At 36.7% G+C, this 12244-nt stretch overlaps 1 protein-coding gene across 5 annotated transcripts in view; it reads right to left on the minus strand.

Annotated features, from left to right (window-relative positions):
• LRCH1 (leucine rich repeats and calponin homology domain containing 1) overlaps positions 1-12244 on the minus strand; it is a 138850-nt gene that overhangs the window by 40970 nt on the left and 85636 nt on the right. For 3 of the 5 annotated variants that reach the window (XM_075087004.1, XM_075087023.1, XM_075087027.1), the window contains exons 8-13: positions 9445-9550; positions 8303-8415; positions 4482-4546; positions 3338-3424; positions 464-553; positions 317-353 (exon numbers count right to left, since the gene is read on the minus strand). In XM_075087004.1, coding sequence (XP_074943105.1) covers positions 317-353; positions 464-553; positions 3338-3424; positions 4482-4546; positions 8303-8415; positions 9445-9550 — 498 coding nt within the window. The remainder of the gene's footprint in view (positions 1-316; positions 354-463; positions 554-3337; positions 3425-4481; positions 4547-8302; positions 8416-9444; positions 9551-12244) is intronic. The other 2 variants (XM_075087014.1, XM_075086995.1) reach the window with 1 other exon arrangement.

The raw sequence follows: 12244 nt of genomic DNA on the forward strand, positions 1-12244 counted from the left end.
GGGGAGTGGGATGGTAGATGAGTATGCATAGCTGAGCTATGAACTGGCATACATGAAAGCTGCAGATGGTGGGGGCGGGGAGGAACAAACCCTAAGATGAAATAATAACTGATAAACCCAGAAATATTTGATTCATACATATATAAAAAGTAAAAACAATTCCATAAAAATGTTAAAGAAAAATTTCTTTTGTCCACCAACCTGCTAATTTAACTTTTTCCCTTCCCTACTTGGTAGATTAATAATTGATGAAAATGTTGGCTCATTTTCTGTCTTCCCCCCCAAATATTCTGTAATAATACACTCATTAACGTACCTGACCAAGGGAAGACATCTCCATCTGCATTTGACCACTACATATAAAGATAAACAAATGCAAATATGTAATTCATTGTGTAATCACTTGAATATGATGAATCTAACAAATGCATTATTTTTTTCTAAAAAAGGTAGATAAACACACTTTACTGTAGAATCCTGAAATTCTAAAGCTGTTGCTGGTTCCATGGGATACAGATTCACACCACTGCTCTCTGAAATATCCATGCTTAATCTGCAAGGTTTGAAATAAAAACATTGCACTGGGGTATAGCTTTGGTAACCATTCTGTTCAGTATTTATTTTCAAACAAATGGATATATGAAATACCTGTATAGGCAAGGTTCTAACTGGCTCAGTGTTATCTCTTAGCAACTTTTTGAAATGTCTCCTGGTGCTTCACTATCACCAGTGCAGTCAAAGCAATGTTAATGCTTTCCCCTGCAAAATGTCACCCTGAGCAATGGCACGTATCAAAACAAAAGGACCTGTTTACTACCAACAACCATGCCATTATCTAGAAGACCACAGATTTCTATATCTAACTTCTAGCACCCTGTGTTCAAACAGAAGACACAGCCCTGGTCAGATATTCAAATTTAATTTACAGTGGATGAAAATAAAGCAGTGCAACAATAAATTCACAACAGACAATGATCTGAAAGAAAGCAGTGAATATAGGAAAGGGAATATAGGAATCTGAAACAAACACCTGAAAACACTGAAAAAGGTTGAGTCTGAAATCTGTTTCCTTTCCAGAACTGAAGTGCTGCTTATGTGCCCATAGGGTATGCAGATTCGAAACTCTGCAGAACACCACAACAATAGTAACTGGACAAGCATATTACAAGTTTAATAGTCATACCCGCTAGCGAAAATATAGCTCCAGTTGATATGCTCTACACTGAACTCTAGTCACTGCATGTTAGGCATGTCAGCATCACCTACTGCTTCAGCCCCTACAGTGGTTTCTCTTTCTAACTCCTAAATGGCCTTCAGTGTGAGGTAAGGATAATGCTGGCTCTAGTTAGTTAACTCTAGTTAGTTATTTCAACTAGGTTATCCTGATCAGGTTATTAGAGTTATACTGATGCACAAAGGAAACCTCTTTGGGGAATGCTATAATTTTGACATGCTTTAGGTTTAAGTTAAAAGCACATGAAGGCTTTTGTGCACCTTAAACTCATGAGCAATGGAAGCATTTAACTTCCTCTGTGCATCTGGATAAAGACACAAAAATTATTCAGTATGAGAAACAAAATTTTCTCACACTGCTTTATATAATGCAGGTATATAACAAACTGTCATTTAATCCAGTAATTATAAAATCAATGATGAGGAACCCATGGCCAAAGGACTGAAAGTCCACGGCACCATTTGGCAAGTATTAAGCACCCAGGTGTATCTTGCTGGGTAAGTCTTTATATCAACATATAGGAGACATATATTGAAAAGCTTATATAGCACCCAGTAAATTAAAAATAAATACTCATTTTAACGTTAGAAAGTGTACCACAAAAAACAAACCCCAACACTATGTAAAAAAACAGTAGAAAAATACAGACATGCATGACAAGATTAACCATTTTTAAAAGCCACATTTCAAATGTATTGTCATGTTACTAATGAAAGCACATCTGAATATGCACGGAGAAACAGATTAATTTTCTATATTTTATTGCCCCTTTTAAATTTTATAACAAAAACTGAATATGTTGGAAATATTGGAGCAATACGTGGCAAAAATCAAAATGACAAAATTTATAAGGCTAAGAAATGAAATTGTTTTAATGCCGCTTTTTTCCAAACCAGACTTTTTCCTTTAATTGCAACACTTCTGCCACAAAGTAATAAGCCTCAAATGAGGTGCAGAAGCAATGGTATACTATCTCACAGAAACCACAGGAACTAAAAAGCTTTCCTAATTTGTATGATTTTTTATTAAGCAAAAATACTTGTGATTCAAGTATTCTTTATATGATGCAAAATAAAGCCAGATAGTTGCCTCCCTAGAAATATTAACAGGAGTGAATTTCTGTCCTAAAAGTACAAAGTCTGATAGGTGAAAAAGCAGTATCAAAGGAGGCATTTAACTAAGGAACAGTGTAGTCGCAAGAACAAATGGCTACAGTGATCTGACCAAGCAAGGAAGGACAAACAAGGATACTTTAGGCTGGAAGTGACAGGGAAGTTTCTAGTCTTCAGAGAAATTAAGCTCTAAACCAGCTACTTCACAGAAGTAATGAATAAAAATGAGTTACCTAGTTTTGAAATGAACTTAATTTCTGACAGTTGTTACACAAAGAAAAGCAATAGCAAGCATCTAGACAAAACTATCTACATCATTCTTGTCAGTCATTTTCAGTAGGACAAGCGATTTCTTTCTTTTAATACTTATTCCTTTGTTTATTCACAGATCCAGAGTCATTCCACCTGACTTTAGCCACTTAAAACAGGCACCTAAATTATAAAACTTTACCTTCTATAGTCAGGGGAAATCTAAGTAACTATCTCTAGCTTCCTCCTCCTCTTTCTCTTTTTGATTTCAGAGAAACACTTCAGAAACTCTACCACTAATTCAGGTCTCCTTTATGTGCTCCACTGAGGTGGGATGAAGCTGGGTGAGACCACCTTCTCTGGTCCCCACAAAATACAGCAAGGATTAGTAAGTAAAGGAGAGTTTATCGTCTCTGGAAAAAATGTGACTATCCTAGACAAAACTTCAGAAAATCACAGTAGTGTAACATGATGAATGGTTAAGAGGTGTCTCCACCTATAAATTCAGGTTTCTTTTAAACCTGAAATTATTCTTAATTTACTGGGAGTCTTGTCTAGACATTCAGAGAGAGAATGCAAGTTTCCTTCTTAACTATCTAAGTGCCTCCTGAAAAACATCAGTATGCTAACAAAGCACCTCATAACGCCAGAGAACTTTAAATTGTCAGTTAAGAACTCCAAAGCTATTCACAAAAAAAAATTTGAATACATGACATTAAGACACCGGCTACTGTAAGCATACCTGTTGGGATCTTGTAATAAATCTACTGCTTCTCTTAGTTGTTCTATCATTGCTATATCAATAGTTTGTTCTTCTGATAAATTTATTCTAAAACAGAGAACAAAAACATTCATAAAACAGGTATAACAGCAATTATCAAGGGTAGCCTGAATTTCAATTTGTGAGCTGTACCTTCCAACTGGCATGCAAAGACTACAGAGGGGAAGAAAACCCAGCCTTTCTGCACAGGGTGTGTACTGAATTTATGGAAAGAATTTCTTCTGAAAAAATTCTCCAGCACTTTGTCATTCGCAAAGCCCTCCAACCCAATACATACATACCTAAACAAATGTGATGAACTAAAACTTTCAGCAGTTCAATAAAACAGACTGACTTCTAAAATTCACCATTATTTATAATTTTTTGACTCTTATTAACTGAACCCATCACATATATTGTTTTAACGTAAGTACTAAATACAACGATTATTTTAATGGACCAGCATTCTTTTCTTTTGCTTTTCAACATTGGTAAGTCTTTTGGGGGTTTAGGAACACAATCACCTGTTAGTTCTGCCAATAAGGCTCCTTCAGAAAGTACTTATTTTTCCCTTCCTTCAAATTTTGTTTTTACATCATACAGGACTTCACTATTCTGCTTAGTGACAACTTCACAGTACACTGTCATGGTAAATCCCCTTTTCTTATTCACTCTCCTCAGCAACTGATGTTCACTTGCTCTGCTCTTGAATTAATGACTATGAATTAATGATTGATTCAGGGATAAAATTATGATAAATGAAAAAAGACAGGGATTTTTTCCAATTATATTAAAAAAAATGTACATTAAATTTAGATTTTGCAAGTTTTGATAAAATCCTTTTTTTACCAATGCTATCAACAGACTAAATAACAAAATACCTAGTTAAAATGCTTGCATTCTACACAGGAAAAAATATGACAGCATTATTGGTACATACAAATTAATTAGTTGTAATATAACAGCTGCTCTATTCAGCAGTAATGTGTAAAACACACAAAGTGCAAGACTGCTTCTGACATGCCTCCTAGTCTGCAAAATTATTAACTGATAAGGAAATGCCAGTTTTGGTCAATCTAATCAAATGACACAGCTTATTACTTAGATATACATAAAAAATACTTACATTTCGTCTGTTTGCCATTGTGTGTCCTCTTCTATTCTCAATAATTCATCACACTCTGCTCTGCTCTGTAAGCAGACAAAGAGATATTGTGAACTGAACTTTGCAATTAAGTAGGCAGATGAATTTTGCTTTCAGACTCAGCACTGACCTAATTTATGTAACAGTTTAGGGTGGCTAGTTGAAGCAATCCAACATCTCTGCTCCACTCCTCACTCTACCCCTTTTTAAGACACTGATTAAAAGATCTTCTATTCACTCTTCAGATTTTATTGAGGTCAACAGCACTTACCCTCCTTTAACTGTAGAAAGAAAGTCAAGCGGCATGAGAATTCCTTATTCTATGTCCCAGATTTCATTTGTGCCTTTCTGGTGTACACTAACAATGCTTCAAGTAAGCGTGAACCTAACTCTCTTCTTGCTCTCCTCCTGTAGCCAGATTTGTTTACAGAGCAAGGAAATTCCAAATATGCAAACAGTAGCAATTACGTACTTCATCCATAATTATTAACAGGACTTCTACTTGACAATTAACAGCCATGAATCATTTTGTTTTTAAAACAAACTAGAACAAAAACTGCATGCAACAATTCATATCCGTCAGCCAGTTACTTTGGGTTCAATGTAGGCATAATTAGAGCCCCCACTGTCCTACCTATAACTGAAGTGCTACTTATTAGAAAATGTGACGCTCTCTTTTATGCCTCCATTTGGTGCTTTGCAATTTTCCTTTCTCTTTCATCTCAGACAGGCAGGAACACTGAAGTAGTGCAGCTGCCAGTAAAGAGAGAAGCTTTCTGAATGGATGTGCATTTGTACTAGAGAATGAACAGCAGAAAACAGAGAGGCTTTTCCTCTTTTGTGTTATTTGTTTGGCAGATCAGTCACATCACCCTGTACCAATAAATGCTATCCGTCTCTGCCAGATGAGTCACTGAAGAGTGTACCATGTCCTGCAACATTCCCCAAAGATGGCCCATTCCCCAGTAGAATGAATAAAGTAATTATTTTTTTCTTTTCCTTACAGGAATGAAGCACATGACTTTTCCCATAAGAAGGGAATATATCACAAGATGACAAAAACGCAGCACTTATTGTAGAAGGTAGTCCTCAGTCTCTGGGCATAATTAGCTAAGATAAATAAAGCCATATAAATTAGGACTAACATTTGAAAAATTACAAAATCCTCCATATCTAAGATCCTCTTTTGCACAGCAAGTTGTACTGATTTTATGTACGGTTTGGTTAACCAGAATTTCAATTTTACAATACCTCTGTCTCAAAAGACATTCTAGTACATGACTAAATGTAAACCAGAGAACACAGGCTCTGAAACCTGCACAAGAAGGAAAATGCCCTGAATTCAAAACCCTCAGAATAAAACAGATGTGCTACCTGTTCAAGTCACCAACTGTGATCAACTGACATAATGTTAAGATGATATAAAAATTAAAATAAATTAAACTGCTCACTCTGGCAACATTCTTACACTGAAATTCAATACAGTAACTATATTTTACTGAAACAGTGTCTGCAACAAATTATTTCAGATAATATTATCTTATTATGATAGAGGACATTCCCAAGGGAAGAGCCTTCAAATGGTACGCTACTGAAAATCAAGATGATGAAGTGAGAAGAACAAGGAAAGGAAATACAAAGTACCTACATAATATTATGTACATTCAGATTTATATGTGTACACCCCTTTGTCAGAGAAGAAGGAAAATATTCTATCCCCTTTTACCTAGTTCATTCACCTCAAACGTGTACACTTGCTGAAAATTTGTACACAGGAAACCTAGGATCATTTGTTAACATTTTTGACTACATAAAAATAATAAGTTTTTAGTATAAAAGTCACAAAAGAACAAGCCAATAAGATAACCCGTAGCGTCCTAAACATCCAGCAACTATAAACAACACTTCCTAATAATCAACGATGTTTTAGACAATACACTATTGCCATTTTAAACACTACTGAATTCACATTTTTAAATAAAAAATAATAAGCAACATATATTTACTATGTAAATACAAGTTTTCTGATAACTACATGTCTTCAGTAACTACGAAAGGGAAAAGGCGGGGTTTTTTTCCTTGGTTTTTAAATGCTAGTCGTCTGTGGCTGCCACCTCAGAGACTCTGCAACTAGCTGAAAATCTGCAAGAGTTTTGTTTCTAGAAAAAACAAAAAGGTTGCTCAAATAAAGAGATCTTTTGCAGAACCAGATGTCTGTTTCCAAGAAGCTGAAAGACCACATGCTTTCTTTCCACTATTACTTCCCAGCACATTTTTTCCGATAAGCAATGGAAGATGGAAGTGATACAGTGCCTCTTTGCGCACCTTAAGAATCTCCACAGAAGGAGAAAATTATTCTAAAAATATCCATACTAAATAATCCCTTCTGGCTTATAAATCAAGAGGAGACATCATGTCCACAGGAATGCTACAAAATGCTACTGTTTCTCAAATATCTTTGCATTGCAAAGGATCTAGTGAAAGTATCCGGCAAATAAATTTTCACAGAAGAAAAACACTTGCTCAAAATTTCTCTGGTATCTTTCAAAAACCCCTCAGTCTACCTAACTACATTCAGTTTATAAATTCGTCAGGCAGTTCTCGCTATATAATAAAGCAAGTGAATTTCATGAGTTGCCACACAACAGCAATCACTAATGATTTGTAGTACATGTCTATGGATTCTATTGCAGCTTTCTCAGACACGTAACGTCTAGGCATATTCCACTAAATCTAATGCCACAAATAGAAAAAAATGAGGAAGTGACAATACGAATAGGGAAAATACAACTTAAAACAGGCAAAAAGGCACAACAGAACAATTTCTAAAAGGTCATACATTATGAAAAACATTTAAAAAAGAAAGCACACATGATAGTTCCCCGACAAGAAGCCACATGACAGAAACATGCCACATGACTGATAAGCAAGTACTCATTAACCATGACAGAAAGACAAGAGTAATACTTTCAAATGGATTAAGCAACTGCCTGTGGCAAGTGTGACCAGCAATACAGAGCACCAGTGTTCAGTAATGAACATCTTAAGGAAACTAAAGTGGTACCCAGATCTTTACATACAAAAAAGACCGATGGGTATAATCTCATAGTTTCTTATTGTGGATAACCTGTGTTTTCTTACATACTTTTATATACACGCACATATATGTTTTGTTACACACACAAATATCCACACAATTATTCAAATGCTCTTTCCTATCACTTATAGCATCTCAAAGTTCGTAACAGTCAGCGTATACTCCCAAAATCTACCAAGAAAGGAAGTTGCCAAATCTTGCAAAAGGTAGGTTCCTAGAATAATAGATTTTATTTTAGGTTTGATGTAATTTGTCTTTAGAGATCTCTCAATTTCTACTATAATTTCAAAACATTTAAGAAAATGTATTTTAATGCCATAACATTATTTCATAACTTTAGCCACCACAGCTAATTCTGAAAGTCTTCTTCCATTTTACTAACATAACAAATGCAAAAATTGCTCTATTCAAAATATAAAGCGAATAGTACAGAACACATCTCCCACTTTTTCTTAAATCCTTAAACAGAGTTAAAGGACAACTCACATATACTAGGAAGAGTTATGCGTAAATTGACATCCTACATTAACTGTAATCACTTTAAACCTACCTGTTTATTTTTGCTTTCTCTATTTTTTATGTCAATGAATATCAATTGTGGTCTCTTATTCACTAAAATGTCTGCAGTTTGTCATTCCTGCTTGTTCTATACTTATGAATGCAGTGAAGATATCTCCCTCCCCATTTAAAATTGTCACAAACTTGCCTTAATGTAAGTCATGAATTCAGTAGTAAGGGCATCCGATTCATCAAACTGATTTCCTGTTTCTCTTGCCTTATCATTGACAATCAAGTGAGAAGATCCCTGATGGAATCCCACTAATAACAACAATAAAAAAGACAGAAAAATTATTTCTGTTTCAGCTCAACATTTGTTACTCAACCCAATTCAATTGTATTAAATTACAGAGCTCAAAACCATGCAAAGTTTAAATTCAAAGCATATTAAAAACCTCAAACAAGTTAAGACTTCTGCATTCTAAGGAGTGATGCCAATTAATTTCAAAGTTGTAATAAATCAACACCTTGGGCTCATACAGTTGTATATCAGAAGCAACAGAACTGGCATTAGTGCAGTTGGTTTTGAACTACACCAAATATGTCTTGCCAGCACCAGTGCAAGAACACAGCTGGGCAGCTAGAGAGTATTTAAGGACATTTAGATGTCTCGGCCAGTGACTTGCAGTTTAACGCAACTTCAGAGTTGTTATACTATAACAAACACTCAAACTCTGAGCAGAACTCAAACCGAATGATTCAGAGCCTATGCCAATCTCTTGCTTCCAGGGGTATGAGGCAGTAATAATTTTCTCCTCTGATCCTATAACTTACCTTCTCCAGTGTGCCAACAAACACTGCAGGCAGGATGTAATGCTTTTACTATCTCACTTACTATTCTACTAAATTCTGATGAGTATCTCAATTCAAGTTCATTTAATCTAGTATGTAACGATGGGGAAAGGCTGATCTTCTATTTAAATGGTTTCCAAATGCAACTCAGTGAGTTCATCCTGCCATTTATCATTAGTATGTGCAGACCTTGGAGAAACATTTTTTAATCATTATATAGATATAATTTAGAAAAACATAAGTTACTTCAATAAAATTTAGATAAAATTACACCTTCTCTCAAAATCTGAAGAGATTTATTTCTTTCCAGGGGAAATACTGACTTTGAATAATAAAGCTTTTTATACGCATTAAGTCCAACTACAGAAATAGACCCTGCTTTTGTACAAGATTAATGCTTGTTGGGCTGTGATTTTTGCAAATTGAATTTAGTCTTATACATAGAACTAGCAGACAGAATTTCCCTATATTTAACTTTTGCTTTTTTTACATTCCAACCTTTTCTTGAGTGAGCATGGTGACCTGAATCTTCCTTTATAACCTGATCCTCTTCCATGATGTCCGACATTGGAACATTAAAGCTGATAGTATCTTCATCAGATGGCTAAAAAGAAATAAGAGGAAACACTTGTTTCAGCTCAAACCAAGACTGACAAAAAATATACGTATTAAGAAGAGTGCTTATGAAAGAACAGCAAACTAATACGCGAGAGACCAAAGCATCTAACATGACCCAAATCCTGCTGTAGGAAGCCATAGTCACGCTGAATATATCCTCACATGAGGCTTGCCAAGCAGCACAATTCCTCTGTTGTCTTTTCCTATCTTCCTCACTGCACTAATCCTCTCCTTGCAGTGACACAGTTGCACTGTGCTGCTCTCTGAGTGCTTTCTTGGAACAGCTGAGAATAGGGGCTTCTTGTAGACATCAATGTCTGCAGAAAAACTGAGCCTCATATCACAGTCCTTTTTTCTTTTCCTCCAAGACTTTTCTCCCCTGCATTACCGTGTAGCTTGTTAATTTAATGGCTAAAGCAAGCAAGATGAGATTTGTAGGCTGAGGCGGTATCTTTTATTAGATTAAGTTGTAGAGCTGAAAAAAAGCACGAACTTTCAAGTACACTAGCTTTTCTTCATTGGCTTAAAACCTCATCCATTTTTTTCAGCTGCATTAGCCGGTACACTAAAACACATTACTTTTATCTACAAGCTTATCCTGTCTATGACTTTAAAGATAGTGGCTACACAAAGAAGTGCTTGACACACCAGCCTACGCTTCTGTCCCATGCCACTAGGGCTCTGCTGTTCTGTAGAACTGGCAGCAACCTGCTCACATTCTCCCTTGATGTGAACTACAGCAAAAACTAGTAAGCTTTTCATACCGTTTCCCTCAGCATTCTCCTGGAGAAACTGGCTGCTCATGGCTTGGACAGGTGTACTCTTTGCTGGGTTAAAAAACGGCTGGATGGCCGAGCCCAAAGAGTGGTGGTGAGTGGCAGCCATTCACAAGCAGTGTTCCCAAAGGCTCAGTACTGGGGTTAGTCTTGTTTAATATTTTTATCAATGATCTGGATGAGGGGATCGAGTGCACCCTCAGTAAGTTTGAAGACGACACCAATTTGGGTGGGAGGGTTCGTCTGCTTGAGGGTAGGAAGGATCTCCAGAGGGACCTGGACAGGCTGGATCGTTGGGCCAGAGCCAATGGTATGAGATTCTACAAGGCCAAGCGCTGGGTCTTGCACTTGGGTCACAACAACCCCATGCACCGCTACAGGCTTGGGGAGGAGTGGCTGGAACGCTGCTCAGCAGAGAAGGACCTGGGGGTACTGGCTGACAGCCGGCTGAACATGAGCCAGCAGTGTGCCCAGGTGGCCAAGAAGGCCAACAGCATCCTGGCTTGTATCAGGAATAGTGTGGCCAGCAGGAGTAGGGAAGTGATCGTGCCCCTGTACTTGGCACTGTTGAGGCCACACCTTAAATATTGTGTTCAGTTTTGGGCCCCTCATTACAAGAAAAACACTGAGGTGCTGGAGCATTTCCAGAGAGGGGAAACAAAGCTGGTGAAGGGTCTGCAGAGCAAGTCTTATGGGGTTGTTTACTCTGGAGAACCGGAGGCTGAGGAGAGAACTTATTGCACTCCACAACTACCTGAAAAGAGGTTGTAGTGAGGTGGGTATCCGTCTCTTCTCCCAAGTAACTAGTGATAGGACAAGAGGAAATGGCCTCAAGTTGCATCAGGGGAGGTTTAGATTGAATATTAGGAAAAAATTCTTCACTAAAGAGGTTGTCAAGCATTGAACAGGCGGCCCAGGGAAGTGGTTGAGTCTCCAGTCTTGGAGGTATTTAAAAGATGTGTATAGGTGGTGCTTAGGGACAGGGTTTAGTGGTAGACTTGGCAGTGCTGGGTTAACGGTTGGACTTGATGATCTTAAAGGTCTTTTCCAAACTAAATGATTCCACGATTCTATGAAAAATACAGTTTCCAGAAGAGACTGAGTTTTTATTCTTGCTCTCCCAAGATAGCAAGGGTACCACTAAAACAGTCTGTCAGAGCTTTGTGAATCTATTTCCCAACAAACCCACTGATGTTGCTCATTCTTTAGATGCTTTGTGTTTCTGTAACTTCCTACCCTGAGCATACATATTCCATACATGTATGCTGTAATTATAACTGCTATAATACCTATATAGTAGTTTGCTCCATATCCGTTAAGAATATATTTTTAAGGAAATGGTGTTTCTCCATTTAACAATGCAGCCCATTGCAGCACAAGTTCTGCAACGGAATGGGAGATTATTACATAAAACCAGTTATTCAGCTCCATAGTCACTAGCTTCCAGTAGAATTATGCCATTCTTGCTCCCTTGAGATGTTCATATTCCATACAGAAAATACTTTTTTAAAATCCTGAAGCTGAGATTTGTGATAAGGAATGGAGCAAACCTGATACAGTTTTTTAAGAGCAAAGCAAAGATACATGTGGTTATTCCCATTTGCCAAGAATACCCTGGACTTAACACATTCTGTAAATGTGGACCACCAGAAATGATGTTCTTTGTGAATAAACTGTACATTATTAACTCTGTGAATTCACTTTCTGTATTCTTCTGCTGAAAAAAAAAATTCAAAGGGATCTTCAGGGACTTGATAAAGCTTTATCCAAATTATGAAGCTTTATAATGAAGTGAACTAACATTGCAGTACTGTTCTTATTTGTCAATTTTTAAAATAAATTTTAATGTTTAAAATAAATTTTATTTTAAAACTAGACAAATTAGTATCTCAAACAGAATATAA

Source organism: Phalacrocorax aristotelis, chromosome 1 (assembly GCF_949628215.1).
Source record: "Phalacrocorax aristotelis chromosome 1, bGulAri2.1, whole genome shotgun sequence".
Taxonomy (NCBI): Eukaryota; Metazoa; Chordata; class Aves; order Suliformes; family Phalacrocoracidae; genus Phalacrocorax; species Phalacrocorax aristotelis.